The 18838-nt window shown below is 37.3% G+C and overlaps 1 protein-coding gene across 1 annotated transcript in view; it reads right to left on the bottom strand.

Annotated features, from left to right (window-relative positions):
• RP1 (RP1 axonemal microtubule associated) overlaps positions 1 to 18838 on the bottom strand; it is a 715393-nt gene that overhangs the window by 205105 nt on the left and 491450 nt on the right. The window contains exons 36-37 of the mRNA XM_043976222.1: positions 13565 to 13755; positions 10489 to 10699 (exon numbers count right to left, since the gene is read on the bottom strand). Of these exons, the coding sequence (XP_043832157.1) occupies positions 10489 to 10699; positions 13565 to 13755 (402 nt within the window). The remainder of the gene's footprint in view (positions 1 to 10488; positions 10700 to 13564; positions 13756 to 18838) is intronic.

The following is an 18838-nucleotide window of genomic DNA, read 5'->3' as shown; positions in this document are numbered from 1 at the left end:
TGGGATACTGCAGCCTGGAAATAGTGCCCCACATTAGGGAGCTAAAGGTCTAGTAAAAGAAAGGCAAGATGAGCCGACAGAGAAAGGTGAGGACCATAGAAAGTTTCTTCAGTAACAAGGAAGACCAAGGGGCACCCTCAGAGGAAGATGTCAACATCAGGGCCCCTATATCTAAAGCTTCCAAGAAAAATACGAATTGGTCTCAGGCCATAGAGGTGCTCACAAAGGACTTTGAAGATAAAATTAGAGAGGTAGAGGAAAAAATGGAAAGAGAAATGAGGGTGATGCAGGAAAGACATGAGAAAAAAGTCAACAGCTTGAAAAGTCAAATGGAAAAGGAGGTACAAAAGCTCTCTGATGAAAATAATTGCCTAAGAATTAGGATTGAACAAATGGAAGCCAGTGACTTTATGAGAAAGCAAGACACAATAAAGCAAATCCAAATGAATAAAAAAATAGAGGGCAATGTGAAATATCTTCTGGGAAAAACTGCCGACCTGGAAAATAGGATCAGGAGAGATAATTTGAAAATTATTGGTCTACCTGAAAACCATGTTCAAGGAAAGGGCTTAAACACCATCTTCCAAGATATTCTCAGGGAAAATTGCCCTGAAATTCTAGAAGAAGAAGCTAAAATAGAAATTGAAAGAATCCACCGATCACCTCCAGAAAGAGATCCCAAAAAGAAAACTCCTAGGAATATTATAGCCAAATTCCAGAGCTCTTAGGTCAAGGAGAAAATATTGCAAGCTGCCAAACAGAAAGAATTCAAGTACTGTGGAGCCCCAGTCAGGATAGCACAAGATCTAGCAGCTTCTACATTAAAGGACCCGAGGGCATGGAATATGATATTCCAGAGGGCAAAGGAAATGGGATTACAACTAAGAATCACCTACCCAGCAAAACTCAGCATTATCTTTCAGCAGAAAAAATGGGACTTTAATGAAAAAGAAGACTTTCAGATATTTGTGATGAAAAGACCTGAACTGAATGGCAAATTTGACTTTCAAATACAAGACCCTAGAGAACCATAAAAAAAAATTTGGAGCTGGGGAACATACCTGGAGTTGTACAGTGGGCCACTGTCTTGTGTTTGAGGTCAGGTTTTGGCTGGGATCCCCCTGGGTCCAGGGGTGATGATTTGTCCACTGTGTCACTTAGCTAGATGATAACATCTTTAGGGTTAAATTGAGGGGTGAAGGGAATTCATTGGGGGAGGGGGAAGGGCAGAAGTGAAATACTACATGAAAGTAATAGGAAAAGGCTTATGGAGTGGGGAAAATGATGGGAGAGGAGCAGGACAGTAGATGAATTTTACACTCCTCAGAAAAGGCTCAAAGATCTTAAACTCATAAGAGATTTCTCAAGGAGGGACTAATAGACACACCCAATTAGGTGGAGTAATCTATTTAATCTGGGCAGTAAATTAACCTAACACTCATTAAAATTGGCTCAAAGACCTCAATCTCATTAGAATTGGCTCAAGGAGGGACTAATGTACACACTTAATTGGGTGGAGTAATCTCTATAACCCTGCAGGAAAATAGGAGGGGAAGGGGATAAAGAGAGAGGGACAAAAGAAGGAAGGGCAGAGTGGGGGAGGGGACAGACAGAAGCAAATCCCTTGTGAAGACTGATAGAATGAAAGAAGATGGATAATAGCATAAATATCATGGGGAAGGGAATAGGGTAGAAGGGAAACAGTTAACAATAGTAATCATGAAAAAGAGAAAAGGGGGAAAATTGTACAAAAAATATTTATAGCAACTCTTGGTGGAGGCTAAGAATTGAGAATCAAGGGAATGTCCATCAATTGAGGAATGATGGAAAAAGTTGTGTTATATGATTGTAGTGGAATGGACTTGTGCTACAGGAAATGACAAACAGGATGATCCCTGAAAATCCTTGAAAGACTAATGAACATCAATGTATGGTGAAGTGAACAGAGCTGAGAGGACATTGTGTGTAGTGACAGCAGTATTGTTCATGAGCAATTGTGAATAACTTAGCTACTCTCAGCAGTACAATGATCCAGGACAATCCCAAGGAACTAATGAGGAAGCATACTATGCACTGCTGTAGAAAGAACTGATAAAAAGAACACTTGTGGATTGTACATATATAACCTGATTGTGATCTTGTGGAGGGGGGAGGAAAGGGAGGGAGGGAGGAAGAAAAATTTGGAACTCTAAATCTTATGAAAATGAATGTTGAAAACTACCCTTACATGTAAATGGAAAATAAAATAAATGTTTGTTGAAAAAAAAATGATCAGTTTTGCATGGTAAAAAACAAACAAACAAAAAAACCAATAGGCCTAGCAGTGAATGAACAAGGGCCTGAATTGACTAATATGTCCCCTACACAAGGATTATCGTACATCTATATTGTGAAAATTGGTTTGGCACCAACTACTGGAGAGATGCTGTAGGGAGGCTCTGCCATGAGGAGAAAGAGTGTGATTTAGAGACCATGTGACTTTAGTGTCTGGAATTTACATCTATAGAACCACCTGTGACACTTGTCAATCAGAGCTACCAGCCAATTACCTTAGAGCTGTGTGTGTGTGTGTGTGTGTGTGTGTGTGTGTCCGACCTATTTCCTGTTGGAGAAGAGGCTTCTGGGAGGAGGAAGGAAGCATTGGGTCCTTTGGGTTCCCAACCTCTCCATGGCAGGTCAGATGCAGGGGTCTCTTAGAAATAGTTAGTTTTTTTACCTTTCTCTCTGATCATTAGATCCTAATGCTCTTTAATAAATACTTAAAAGTCTAAACTCTTGCTAAAGCTTCTAATTTATTGCAACCACCCATTAGACTTTTAGACAGTCTAGCTAGAATTTTAGCTCTGTATAGATAGCAACTTTACAATATCTTATTCCTCTAATGCTTGGGATTCAGAGTCTGCATCTATGGAAGCAAAACCCTTATTATCATCATTATTCTGTACTCCCTATTCCCCATACAGTTGACCCTCCCTCCTCCACTACCCCTTGGGTCTTCTCCTCCATTGTTCTTTCTAGAAACCTAGCTCGATTATTAACAGACTTCCCCTTTCCCTAGATTTCTCCATTTCAGACACTTTCCTTCTTTCTGGCCTTCTCTGTCTTTTCCCAGTTTGTCCATAAAACTGTCTACTTCTTTCATTCTGGCATCAAGCTTCAAAACCTTGCTTAGGTCTGAAAACTTATTTGATGCAGGTGCCAGTTTTGTTATTCCTGACCATTCTCTCTAATGCTAGACACTCCTCTGCTCATATACACCACACATGGACATATAAAGGGGTATTAGAATGCTCCTTGAGCTCCTCAGGCATTCCCAAACCATTAATATGCCATCATTTCTGTAATCTCTTCCTCACCTATCTATACCACCCAGTTCAGATTCTTGCTATTTCAACCAACTGCCCTTTAAGTCACTGTCCCTTATTTCTCAAGTAATTTAGTACCTGTGTGATCTGCATCACAGCCTTCTATTCTACCACAATCCTAGTCTTCATATTTGGGTTCAAATAACTCTCTGAATGCCTTTCAAACTTCTTTATTATTTTTGTGGACATGGCTAACATCCAAGTAACTCTTGTACATAACACAGAGTAATCTTTGACTTTTCTCTCTCATGTCCATTAAGTTACCAAGTCCAATTGATTCTCTCTATCCAATATATTTTACATCTGTTCTCTTCCCTCCAACAAATATGTTCATCACCCTACTTGAAGTCTTCATTGTCTATCTGTTGGAGTAATGTAATAGCCTCTTAATAGGACACCTTGCTTTCAGTGTCCCGCTTATGCAATCCATTCTTTACCTGAATACAAAAATAATCTTCTTAAGACACATATCTGACCATCCCACAGCTCACCTCTGAACAAAAATATTCAACGGCTTCCCAGGTAGCTAGGTGGTGCAGTGGATAAAGCACCAACCCTGGATTCAGGAGAACCTGAGTTCAAGTCCAGCCTCAGACATGTGCCATTTACTAGCTGTGTGACCCTGGGCAAGTCACTTAGTCCTCATTGCCCCACAAAAAAAAATATTAAATGGCTTCCCATTGCCTGTAGGTAGAAGACCCGCACCATAATAAAGCCTTGGCAGGGTCATGCTTTCCACTTTTCTCTCCAGTGTATTTTCACATGACTTCCCTTTATCAACCCTATGTTCCAGTCAATCTGTTCCCTGAATTTAACATTCTATCACCCAGCTCCATCAATTCACACAGGTTCATGAATTCCTAGGATCCTCTCTCTTCATCTTTCTCTTTGTCTCTCTGTCATTGTCATTTTCTGTCTCTCTCAGCTATTTGTATTTATTCTGTCTCTTTACAAATAGGCATCTAAGTGGTGCAGCAGATAGAATATCAGGAATGGAGTCAGGAAGACTCATTGGAGTTCAAATCCAGGCTCATACACTCACTAGTACACTTACTGAGCAAGACACAACTTCCTTTGTCTCAGTTTCCTCATCTTTAAAATAATCTGGAGAAGGAAAGAGCAAACGGCTCCAGGATCTTTGCCAAGAAAACCTCAAATGGTGTCACAAAGAAGCAGACATGACTAAAGTCTTAAACAGAGATTCATTCTCTAGGATGAGAGTCAGTTTAAAAACTCTGCTGCAGGGGCGGCTAGGTGGCGCAGTGGATAAAGCACTGGCCCTGGATTCAGGAGTACCTGAGTTCAAATCCGGCCTCAGACACTTGACACTTACCAGCTGTGTGACCCTGGGCAAGTCACTTAACCCCCATTGCCCCGCAAAAAAAAACAAAAACAAAACCAAAAAAAAAAAAAAACTCTGCTGCAAAATCCTGGACTAACTCTACCATTTTAAGATGAAAACAGGCAATCTCAAAGCGGGAGAGAATGTGATTTACTCAGAAATTATGGCAATTCTTCTTAGTTTTGTTTTGGTTTCATTTTTATGCTTGTACCTTTTTGATTGTGATAACAAAAATGACCTTTGAAAAACTAACTCTATAGGACATTTTTAATTTTTTGCTTTTCATCTATGAAATTCTCTAATATTCTCCATATAGCAATCCACAAAAGCTTCTCTCCTATCCTTGACAAGAGCATCCTATTTTCTAGCTACTAAATTTCTAAATGGCACTAATCAGTGCTGAGTGCAGTTATTCTGATAAAGCACTGATGGTCTGATTCACCCACAATGGGAAACCTGGGAGTGAAGTTGAGAGCTAAGTGAAGAAAAACCTCCTCCAAGCACCCTTCCTGTTCTGTCTTGAATATAATCCAGAGTGGGAGCTGACAATTTACACACTATGCAATTTTTTGTGTACCTCTAAGGGGAGGAGGAAGATGTTTCCTAACCTGTCTGGTTGCCAATCCCTTTCTCCTCCAATACACACTGCCTGCCTACTACTGTTATGTTCGGTTTCTGAAAGCCCCACGTTTATCACACCCTAATCAAAAGCATTCAATGGCCCCCTCATTGCCAACAGCTCAAAGCCCAAACTCATCAGTCACCATTCTAGATCATTTAAAATCTCTGTCTTCATACCTTTCTAGACTTCTTTCTCTCTACTCCCTTACCCAGGTGTTCTATACTAGGCCCTTGGGTTTACTTTCTGTCCCTCAAATGTACCTTTACTTCACCGTGCAAAGTACATGATAGAGGCAGTTAGATGGCACAGTGGATAGAGAGCTGAGCTTGGAGTCAGGAACACCTGAGTTCAAATCCAGCCTCCGACATGTATTAGCTATGAGACTCTGAGCAAGTCTCAAGTCTTTCTCAGGTTCTTCAACTCCCATGCCTGTTCTGAGGAATAAATAAAATAATTTTTGTAAAGCACTTAGCGCAGTTCCTGGAATGGAGTAGCAGCTCTGTGATCACCATATTCTTTTTGGATGAAATTATCTTACTTTTCCACCATCTCTGTCTATACAAAATAATACTAAGTAATATCATGAGGGAGGAGAAATCTATACCTAGAGAGGGGGGGTGGAGCAGACTTCAAAAAAGGCCCTTTGTAGGAAGTGGTGTCTGAGCTGTGATTTGAAGGAATCCAGAAATACTAAGAGTTTGGGAAGGGGATCCCATGTATAAAGGCCAGGATGCAGAACAAAAGCACACAACAAAACAATTTTCAATCAATCAACTAAAAACATAACCAGCTCAAAGGTAGACACTCCCAAGCAGTCCTACCTGTTAAAGAATTATGGCTGATTTGAGAAAATATGTCAAAATAAACTGTGGGAAGCCAAGAATAAACATTGAAAGTTGTCAAGTATTCTGGTACACAAGTGATGGCAAAATAAAATAAAATGCACTCCAACATGTTTTTATTTTAAAATTTCTGTGCCACTCTTTCACAAGTTGTGTTCATTTTGAGAAATAGGATGAAAGGGTTCGGTTTCAAATATTGTGACATTTTATATTGTCATTTCTTAAATGCTTCTGAAATACCAAGAGATCACATGCTAAAGAAACATTCGAAAGGCCAATTGTGCAAAGCAGGGACAAAATTAAACAGAAAGATATTCACAAGAAATAGGGGAGGGGGCTCTGTCTCCTACTTATTCTCCTAATGAAGAGAAGGGCTCCACATGATAATAAGATTATGCTAGTTAGAAATAAGGTTTTTTAACATTTTCATGAGGTGCCTGAAAGGGGGGAAAAAAACCAAGAACCCAAAGAATCAGCAGAAGAGATTCTCAGCCTGTGTAAGTAGCAGATTATAATTTGCTAGCTTTTTTTTTCTAGATTGGGTGAAAACATGAAATTTAGTATTATTAAAAATTACTAATATAACTCTGTATTCCAAGGGGGTAGATAGTATCTAATTAGTGGTACTTAAACAGCTGAATTAAGTAGCTAGGAGACATCCCCATGGGAACTATGGAATATTTTATAGTGAAAAGTTCATGCTATACAGCTCAATCATGCCTCTTCTTAACATTATATCATTAAAATCAAGCTATGTCTCCTCTTAGCCAATCTGGTTTCAGATCAGTTACATTATTTTTTTTAATCAAGTACTGCTTAATTAGATTAAATACCTATTTTTAGTGTGCACAGGGAAAATAGCTAGGAAAACAGTGATTCAGATAGCCTGACAGAGAAGGGATGGTGGTAATTGGATTTTAGGTCTTTTGACACCCTTATATGCTGTTTTCAAAAGATTTTTCCCCTTATGGGAAGTATAATATCCCCACCTGACTTGGTGAAGGACTGCCAAAACTGAGGTGTTTACCAGGAGAAATACAAGGATATAGATACTTAGATATGTGTTAATAATTCCCTTGTGAAAAGACTTGGTTAAGTTAATCTCCACTCATCAGAAAAAGTGGACCCAATTGGCCTATTTAAATTTAGAATAAATATTCTCATTCTGCCTTAAGTATCATCTATCACCTGGTCAACACTTGGAGAGGCAGTGTGACTTAGTTGATAGAACAATGGTTATGGAAACAGGAAAAATTGTATTTGAATCCCAGCTCAGATTTTTGCTATTTGTGTAACCCTATGGCAAATTTTTAACCACTCTCAATCCCAATTTCTTCATCTGTAAAATAGGAATAATAATTATGGTACCTCATACATAGGGATGTTGTGAGGATCAAGTGAGATAATGTATATACAGTGTTAGGCAAATCTGAAAGGGCTATCTAAATATCAGTTATATGAAATAACTGAAATTAATTTGGAGTTTTCCCTTGGAGCAATAGAACAGGACTGTGACATTTGACATGAGTTGATCAACATTATGCTCCTGTCCCAAGTTAATAATTCCAAATAGAAAAGCCAAATGTGTAGATTATTTATTATGCTTACATAATACATATGCACATATTATATATACTTACAACATGTGATACATCAATGACTTGGAAAAAGTTAATATGGCTTCCCAAACACCTTAATTTGTCCCCAGAGAGTAGCAACTGCACTGTGAAAAATCATGTTCAATACACTTCCCTGACTGGCATGCCTCTCTTTCAGGTCCCTAAAGGACAGCATCTAGCTCATGCAAATATTTCTGCTAATATGCTATCTTCAGACTGTATAAAAATAAGTGAGTGAGTGAATGAATACATGAAAGAATGAAAAGACATTGTTATTTTCCAGGCATGGTATGATTCTAACAGTATGATTGCATATGATTGTAACATTTAATAAAAATTATTAGTTCAATTGGTAAGAATCTGGCCTAAAAGCCAATAGTATATTATTTGCTCTTTGAAAAACATACTGTAGGTCTGATAACTGTGGAGATAAGTCCATGTTTTAGGAATCAGGACACTGGGATTCTGGTCCTGACTCTGCCATTAAGAGGCTGTGTACTCATAGGTGATGTACTTAATTCTCTGAGCTTCAGTTTTACTAGTTAAAATGGAGAAAATTATTTGAAAAGTATAAAAGCTATAGAAATGGAATTCATGTTATAGATTCCTAACAATTTTATATACTTTTTTGAAAAAAAAAAGTTTTAAAATGAAAAAAAACCCTTCTTTTTAAAACCGAGAAGTAAACTCCATTTATTCAAAAGAAATTTACAGCGGGAGTTTTGATGAATTGTCCCATCTGTTCATATGAGGTTTCAAAAGAACTGTCTTATAAATTTTGCTCTATGACATTATGTTCACTTAGTTAAATTACTCCTGCAGTTGTAAATAGGATATGACTTACTAAATCTCCCCACAATAGAGTTTTAAATGTGAAAAGGGTGCTTTTAGGGTCCTCTTTTTGGTAAAGGAGTGTCTCAATCTTTCCATTGTATATGTTACACCAATCTGACTTATTCCCTACTAGAGATTCTGTCAGCAAACATTCTGTCATTAATGGTGTCGTCACCTTAGCAATCCACAGAAGGCTCATAAATGGTTTGGGAATTTTCAGCCTAGTCAGTTAAGAGTTTTTACACGCCATGTGGAACATTGTATCCCTAATGGACAATATGTGAGGATGTAGTATTTCCTAAAAAGTCAGGAAAGGATTTCTGTAGATATCGATTTTCAGTAGTGTCTTTACACTGATTATCACCCTTTCCTAGAATGCTCTCCCTCCCAACCTTGGAATTCCTGCCTTCCTTCAAAACTTAAGCACCACTTTCTATGTAGAACCAACAACAACAACAAGGTCTTTCCAGGTCTTGCAAAAATGCAAGTGACTACCCCCTCTAAGATTATCATTGATCATAGAAATCTTGTATATAACTGTGTGTATTGGGCAGCTAGGTAGCCAAGTGAATAGAGGACTAGACCAAAAGACAGAAAGACTCATCTTCTTGAATTTAAATCTGACCTCAAACACTCATTAACTGTGTGACCCTGGGCAAGTCACTTAACCCTGCTAGCCCCAGTTTCCTCATCTGTAAAATAAAATGGAGAAGGAAATAGCAAACCAGTATCTCTGCCTAGAAAACCCCAAATGAGGTCAAGAAGAATTGGATATTATTATTTTTTTTTAGTGAGGCAAATGGGGTTAAATGATCTGCCTAGGGTCACACAGCTAGTAAGTGTTAAGTGTCTGAGGCTGGATTTGAACTCAGGTCCTCCTGACTCCCGGGCCAGTGCTCTATCCACTGCACCACCTAGCTCCCCAAGAAGAGTTGGATATTATTGAACAATAACAACAAATATATGTATATAAACTGCTGTGTGACCCTGAACAGTTTCATACTTCTGTTTGTATCCCCAGTGCCTAAGACAGTGCCTGACACATAGTAGGCACTTAATAAAAGATTTTTCCTTACTTGATTATAGAATAATAATGATAAAAATAACAACAACAATAATAAAAATTCCAAGGGTCAAAAGTGAAATAGGGAGTTCTTCATTAGAATTTCCATAGCCAAATATTTTCTGTTACTTACTTCCCTCCTATCATCAATCATAGATTGATGGGGAAGTTTAAAAAAATGTTGTTTCTTTTCCTGAAAGCTTTTCATCCCTGCCTAAGGGAAATCAGAAAGCACAATTGACCTCTTTTTTTTTTTCCTGGTGAATTAACATAATGGCATGCTTATTTTTTTATATAAATCTCTGATGAATATCCAAATATTACCAATAAATATTCAGTTTCAATTCCTAAACACCCCTTTTCTCACTAATCACAAGAGCTATTTGCTGAACTTGGTTGGTAAGATTTAATAAGTCCTTTTAGGCTCAGTAATTTTTTCTATCTCATTTTCCAAAACAAGATGTAGGTGTGTTCCTTGGTTACATACTAGAACTCAGTTATCAACCTCAGAATCAAAAGCAGTTTTCCAGGATTTATTAGGGCACATACTTCTTCACCTAATGTGCTATGTCACATTGTGGTCTGTACTGATGTATTCATATTTAATTAATATTTAACCCACAAGACAAAGGGTTAATCAAAGATAAGCTCCCAAAAGAGCTCGAGTCACAAATCCTATGAGATTAAAATGAATTTATTTTGAGGTAATTTGGAAAAGATCTGTATCTCTTTTCTTAAATAAAGTAAATTAACTTTATGTTCTAATACTTATTTCTTCAAGGAAAGGACCAAAAAAATTACCTGGTAGAGGGTCTTGACCTGAAACCAGAGTAGGAAGCTCCACACAGTCCTCTTCATTTGGCCTAAACCAACAGTCAAAAAGCAAACACATTCCCAGGGGAGTTCCTGTGTGCTTCACGTTTACAGTGTCTAAATGCCAAGACCTGTTGAGCTGGATGGATATTCCCGACACCTGAAGCTTATAGAGTGATCCAATGCCCTCAAGTTCATCCTGAGAGAAGAGATAATTTGTCAGATTCTTCTTCATTCCCAAACTCTGCTTATCAATTTCAAACTTCATTTGGAAGTCAACATGTTTTTGAATTAAAATACACACATAAATAATGTTTATATATATATATATATATATGTGTGTGTGTGTGTATGTATGTATGTATATATACACATATATACATGCATATATTGTGTGTTGTAAATGTAATATATACACATGCATATTATATATGTGCACATCTATGTATGTATAAATACATGCATGAACACATCTATATGTATATACAGGATATAGTCTGATGTTCAGTAATTTCAATCATGTCCAACTCTTCGTGACCCCATTTGAGTTTTCTTGGCAAAGATATTGCTGTGGTTTGCCATTCCCTTCTCCGGCTCCTTTTACAGATGAGGAAACAGAGGCAAACAGGGTTAAATGACTTGCCCAGGGTCACATAGCTAGTAAGTGTCTGAGGCCAGATTTGAACTCAGGAAGATGAGTCTTCCTGAATTCAGGTCTGGCATTCTATCCACTGTACCACCTAGATGTCCACCTCCTTGTGAGAAATAATTACTAAGGAGGTACCCAGTGTTCTTCCCTTCTTTCTTAGTCCTTTCTTCTCCCCACTCCAAGGCCCTGTTCTCCTTGAAAGTAAGATTCATCTTGATCAGACCAGTCAAAACCACACCCAGGTGAATGCTATTGTGCTCTGATCATCTAGGGTGGGGTCAACATTCTCTGATGTCATTTTTACCAAGATTTAAGTGACCTAAATGCTTCCCCAGAATTCATTTTAATATAACACAACTCCAAACATATTAACCAATTTGATTTGATTGCTATGTGATGGACCTTCCATGATTAGAACTGTGACCCCACAGCCATTAGGGGTCTTTGGTCTGCGAGAGACAGAAAGACCTACAGACCATCCTTTTATTAATAACCTGCCAGCCTATTAATAAAATGATTAAGTTACCCAGAAACCATGTCCCTCATATTTTTAATCCTCACTTGCTAACCCTACCATGTATCTATTTTGAGAGACAAGCATGATATAGTGGATAGAGAGGTGGCCCCAGAGCCATAAAGAAAGGGCTTCAGGGTCTAACGTGGACCCAGATAAGAAATATTATAACATCGTATCAACATAGTGTGATATAGTAGATAGACTGATGAGCACAAAGTCAGAAAAACCTAGTTTCAAATCCTACCTGTTGCATTTATTAGCTTTGTGACACTGGCAAGAAAATTAACTGTCAAATGCCTAGGACAAATCTACTATGTGATAGTCTGGTGATGAACTATCTTAGAGGAGGGAGAGCAACCACAGTAATGAAATCCTCCGTCCTAGGACTATATATATATGAGAGTCACTGAAGTAGTAAGATCACAATTTTTATTTTTTCCTTGAAAAATCTATAATACATTTGTATAAGGCTTTTAGGTTTATAAAACACTATCTTTACAACAGATTTGTGAGCTAAGTAGTATTAGAATTACTGTCTTCATTTTACAAATGAGAAAACAATCTTAGACAAGTTAGTTTAGAAACTTGCCTTGCACATAAATATTTTGTAGGCGAGTGGCAGAATCAGAATTCAAACTCAGGTGTTTTCTGAATCTAAAGACAGTGTTATTTCCACCACACCATTCCACCTATTTAAAAAAATATTTATAAAATAAATAAGGCCCTTGAATTTGAATGCTAGCTAATTTATAATTATTCCTGTTCCATATTTGCCAGGTGGTAGAGTTTTCAAGCAGGGAAATATATTGCAAAGGCAGGAACTGGATGTTCATTAATTCAAAAGGGTATATGGACTGGTTGATTAGAAGCTTTTATATTTAAGTAATTTGAAATTTCTCCTTGGTATAATCCATTGAGTTTTTTACCTGCACAGAGTAAAACCCTATTTTTTTCAATCCTAGATATCATAAAGTACTCTTCCTTAGAACACCAAGAGGGGGCAGCTACATGGTGCACTGGATAGAGCACTGGCCCTGGAGTCAAGAGGACCTGAGTTCAAATCCGGCCTCAGACACTTGACACTCACTAGCTGTGTGACCCTGGGCAAGTCACTTAACCTCAACTGCCTCACCAAAAAGAAAAGAAAAGAATCACTAAGGGTTTTAATTTAAGGTTTTAGAGAATACACAGATAATTCGGAATACCTATTACTTGGTAATAAAATTCTAGTAAATAAAATTCTGGAAATAAAATTTTGCTATTAAGAGTCCCAAATTACCAGGAACATGTTTATATCAAAGTAAGGCAATGATCTCTGAAGAATTCTGAGTATTCATTAATAGGAGGAAAAAGAGAAGATGAACTTATAAGCCAAATAACCTTTTCATTACTCTCAATTCCTCCCATATATTGACAAGCAATCAGATTTGCCTCTTCTGTTACTGAAGAAGCACACTAGAAAGGTGTCCTATTCTCCAGTGTTTTTTCTGTACAATATAAAATTAAAATGAAATATTTCATCATTAAAATCATTTTTGTTCAAAATTGGTGGTTTGGGGGGCCTCTAGCTCTGTTCACTAGGGAAGGCTTTCCTGTGTATTTTTTTTTTTATGATGCTAAAATAACCTGTCAATTCAGTCACAATATTAATCAAACCATTTGTCTGGCGTCATGGAGACAGTCTCTGTGTGGCAGCAAAGGGGATTTAAGGCAAAAGGAGGAGACAGACACATCTAGCAGGGAAAGGAGGAGAACTGGGAGGAGCATATTAAATGTGAACACAGAACATCCCTTAGCATGGTCACCAGAGCCTTTAATTTAATTGTAAAAATAATTCTCCAAGAATGGGATTCTCACTCTTAAAAAAGTATTTTGGTAATAAGAAAAGAGTAAAATACCTTGATTTGTGCTATATTTTCTGTCATGTGAAGTGCCAACTTTTTGTAATTCAGATGTCCATAAAAGACTATGGAAAGTTCCACTGTCTCTTCTGTGGTGTTCAACCCAGATCCAGTGATGTCCACTATCCATGACCCAGGGGAATGGCCACTGATCAGGGGCAGCTCAGGGCTACAAATCAGTCTTTTCCCTTAAAAAAGATGATCAAATGAGAAGAGAAAACACAAGGGAAAATCATAATATGCGTGAACCAAAGACTGTACACTACGGAGTATATACAAAACTCTATTTGCAGGTTATGCTGTATCTATGGCAACAGTTACTCTGAAGAGAGCAGTGCAGTATTGCTTTTATTTCTGAAGGGATGTAATATTTGAGTGATCTTATGTGTTTTAAACTTTAGCTTTCAACCATTTTTTCTTGTCAACTTGTTTTTTATGTCTCCTTTTGAGAATTATTTACTGGTGGGCATGAACCATTCCTAATATTAGTCTCAGGAAAACCATTAATAGGAGAGAAACTTGCCACATCATTTAGAAACCCTGTCTATTTAAGCAGAAATATTATTTATTTTATTAAATTGTATAGCATTTGTTACCTTGGCATCCAGTTACCATGTTAAAACTCTACAAGTAACCCAGAGTAGGCCCTAGCCTAAGAGTTTTTAACCCTTTCTGTCATGAACTTCTTTATCATTCTGGAGAAGCCTGTGGCCTCCTAAAAAGAGTATTTTTAGATAAATCAAGAAAAACGCATAGATTTACAAATAAAAGCAATTACATTGAGATACAGATATGAAAAAAAGTTCATGGATCATGCCTTCAAATAACTACCCAACATAAGAGAAAGAATCAATGCTGAGCTCTTCCATGGTCTCCCTCCCTTCAAAATAGCAAAGCAAAATGCCAACTTTTTTTTTTTACCAGATTGCTATAGAAATATAGACAGCACACACAGAGACACACAGATGCATATGTATGTATCTGCGTGTATGTGTATATACCTAAATTTGTATATACTTATGATTTTGTTAGTGTAAGAAACTCCCATTCTGGAAACTTCCTCCACCAATGCAGATCATTAACTTGTACAGCATCATATACATTTTCCTGGGGGTAATTGAGAGGTTAAGTGGCTTGGTCATGGTCATGAACAATAGCTAAATATAGTACTTATAATGTGCCATGTATTGTGTTAGGCGCTTTACAATGATTATCTCATTGGATCCTTACAACAATTCTGGGAGGCAAGTGGTATTATCTCCATTTTACAGATGATGAAAGTAAAGCAAACAGAATTTAAATAACTTGCCCAAGGTTCCACAGCTAGTAAGTGTCTGAGGTTGAATTTGAAATCAGGTCTTCCTGACTCCGTGCATCACTCTTGATCCACTGAGCCACCTGACTGTCCCAAACCAAGTGATTTTTCAGAGGCAAGACTTGAACAAGATATTCCTGATTTCAGTCCTCTTCTCACTATGCCATGTATATAATACATATTAAACATACAGGTATGTGCATGCTTATATGTACATGTCCCTATATATGTTGGTATGTGCATATACAAATATTGGTGGGTATGTCTAATTTAAAACACCCCTATGCATGCATGCATTGATGCATATATATTCACATATGTGACAACAAATATTTATATTGGTGTGTATGCACACATGCATTTAAACACATGCATATAAATATGTATGTATGCACATAAGCCCAGTAGTACATATATGTGAATTCACCTATATGTATATACATGCTTGTGTATATATACCAACTACCTTTACATGTGTATATACATATACACAGTTCCAAAGGTTTGTCATGCTGGGGTGGGAGTGGGAATAAGGTCCCACTCTCTATAAAATGCTCCAATAGCATGCATCTCAAATAGCCTCTGACAACCGATGCCCAACTCCTAGCCTTCTCATGGTGGAACTGTTTCCACTAACAGAAGGGGCGAAGGCGAGTCACTGGCGCCTTAAAATCAGTTGCTTTGGGCAGGTGGGGCAACCTGCCTTGGGGAAGGAAACCCTGATTTTAAACCTCTGCTGCCTTGCAGCTATACCCATATATGGGAAAGGCTTCCGGAGTTAACCCCAAGGAAAAATCAGGAGCCGGAGTCCCTTAGGCAGTTGGATGCTGGACATCATATCCCTCTGGCAACTCCTGCTGCGGCACTGGTGCTAAACTGTATTGGCTCTGCCTCTCCTTTGGATCCACCAATGTCGCAGAGAGGGAAAACCTGCTGCATGGGCAACAGCTTGCTTTCCATATTGATCCGCCCAGGCCAGCAACCTGGAGAGGACATTCCAGCTACTCCTCATGGGGTAGATACAACACGGGATGTGGCAGTTACCAGTTATAAGTCACTCAGGAGCTGCGGCACCCACATCAGACTGCACAGCCACACTGTGGCCTATGACTCTTCAAGGCACTGATTCATGGTCATCCGTGACTGGTGGAGGCCTACTACTACTACTACTACTACTATACATATACACACATAAGCATATCATAAAATATAGATGAGATCCAGTGGTCAATTTAAACCTTCACAATCTGCTAAGGAGGGAGGACTCAAAAACAAAGGAATTACAAACACACAAACATACAGACACACTCTAAAATGACACTGTACTGTTCAGTGAGTAACAAATGTCCAGCTCAAAGCTTCTTAAAATGTAGGTCATGACCCCATATGGGGTCATGTAATTAAATGTGTGGGTCAGGAAAAATTTGGTAGTAAATGTTTGATTTCTATACCTATTTTATATACTTATATACCTAGGATCACATAAAAAATGTCTTGGTGAAAAGGGGTCAAGAGAAGAAAAAGTTTAAGAAGCCTGAGTCTAGCTAATTCATCCAAAGTAGCAACTGACTGGCTACCAAACTATGATTCATAGGCTTTGGAGGCCACAAGAAAGCATCCTTTAGAAATGCTGATTGTCCATTCTGTCAAAATAACTAAATTGGTTAATGTATATGGAGGTGATCTCTAATTTCTTACTGGCATTGATTGGCCATGACAACTCTAAATAATGGGAGCTAAACTATAAAGGCCTCTGATGACCAAGGATTTCACTAGAGATGAATGGGAAGCTAGTGCTGAGTTTTGAAGTTCTATAGATTTCTGTTCTTTTCTTGACTTTTTCCTCTAAGGGAAAACTACTACTGCAAAGAAAGCCTTTCTGATGTTCAAGGTTAGCCATATAAACAGCATGCAGTGCTGAATATTCAGGAAGAAACCCAAGTTACTTGATATCCCTTTCAGATCCTATAGACACAGACGTATCATTCTATTTTTTCCCTCAGGGTTCAAAAGTTTGGTTAGTTCTGACTGTTCCATGTTTAATAACCTTGCACACAGAGCACTATATGGAAAATTAATTTGATACAAATAAAAGGAACAAATGCCTTTTGAGGAGGGATAGGTGAAAGAAAATAGATAATAGAGTAAATATCATGGGGAAGGGAATAGGATAGAGGGAAACAGTTAATAGTAACTATGAAAAAGAGAAAAGGAAAAAAATTGTGCAAAAATATTTATAGTAACTCTTTGTGGTGTCTAAGAATTGGGGATCGAGGGAATGCCCATTAGTTGTGGAATGACTGAAAAAGCTGTGATGTGTGATTGTGGTGGAATATTATTGTGCACAAGGTAAAGAGAAATACATTTTTTAAGTTGGCCACAGCATGGAATCATTTTGCTTGACTGTATATATTTGTTATAAGATTTGACAGCTTTTTTTCCCCACTTACTCTTGGTTGAGATGGAGTGGGGTCTCTAGAGGTAACAAAAAGTAGGGGTGGGAAGGTTTATCAAGGGTTAACAATAGTTATGCAAAAAAGAAATTTAAAAGAAGACCATTACAACCTTTTTAAATCCACAAAAGAAAATAAATTCAGAAGTAAACAGAGAGGCAGAAGAGTTTTAAAATTAGCATGCAGAATTTGTTATTTAAAAAAAATGTGATTAGGTGAAATGAGAGGTTCCGTATTTCATATAGAATCCTATTTCTTGTGTGTTGTATGAAATGTTATTTTGGTGCATAAGTTCATAATAAAAATTATAAAATAAAGCTAAAAAGGAAAGGAAACATCTTTGGGATGACTCTAATATCAGATAGGGCAATAGTGATGATATACACATAATACTATTCCTACTGGTCTTTATTTTTTTTTCCACATCTATATATTTTGAAACCTCTTTATCCTCATGTAGTTTGAAAGTAAAGAATATTTTATATGGTAACCTATATCAAAATCATTGTTCTTAATTTTTTTAATGTATCAGCATACTGTCCCAGTGGTTACGGATGATATTTTTCCTTAATTATGTTTGGATTCCAGCATTGTTTTAATTTTCTATTATGTTTGGGGATTTAGATTTATTAGAGATGGATTTATCATCTATTCATCGATTCAAGATAATAAACAAGATCTATAATTCTCAATACAGATCATGTCTTCCTAGTTATCAATATTTAACTGATAAAATTTTTGCAAGGTGCTATGTGGAATAGCTTCCCTGAATTTATTCCGTAATCTGTAACAATTTTTAAGTTTGAGCTTCATAAAGGGAGAAGGGAATAGGCATTTACATAATGCTGTGTGCTAACTGCTTTTCACAAATATCACATTTGATTCTCACAACAATCCTGCAAGGTAGGTGCTATTATTAACCACATTTTATCCATGAGGATTACATGATTTGTCCAAGGTGACATAGCTATTATGTGTCTAAGGTCACATTTGAATTCAGGTCCTCTTTACCTCAGGCCCAGAACTCTATTCATTGCATGAATAACATTTCTGTAATTCTGGTGGCAATGACATAAATTATCATAAATTTCATCATTTCTAAGAATAAATCTTCATGCCTCAACCACGTGCTGGATACTTCTTTGTTGACATACTACTGATTGAGTTAATGTGTGGATATCACCCATGGATTCCAGTCCTGTATCTTAGATGTTTTATAATCCCTATCCAAAGATCAACCACTGTTTGTTACATTCAGCAGATCCAGAGACATATACCTCTTGTCTTCCTTTGCTGTTGCTTTGTGAAGTGATATCATTCTATTCCAAAAGTATTTATAGAAGTTATTAATCTATTATGAACCCTGGAAATATCTAGCAATCTCTTTTGTCCTTTTATATAAAAATGTTCATCTTTTTTATAATCTCCTTGGGGTGATGAGCTTGGAGTTGCATTGTTTAGGTTTTTGGTTGACACCTTATAGATTCATTGTTGTCCATTTTA

This window comes from Dromiciops gliroides, chromosome 1, assembly GCF_019393635.1.
Source record: "Dromiciops gliroides isolate mDroGli1 chromosome 1, mDroGli1.pri, whole genome shotgun sequence".
In the NCBI taxonomy this organism is placed as follows: domain Eukaryota; kingdom Metazoa; phylum Chordata; class Mammalia; order Microbiotheria; family Microbiotheriidae; genus Dromiciops; species Dromiciops gliroides.
The sequence above is the reverse complement of the archived record's forward strand: the minus strand, read 5'-3'. Positions and strand labels throughout refer to the sequence as shown.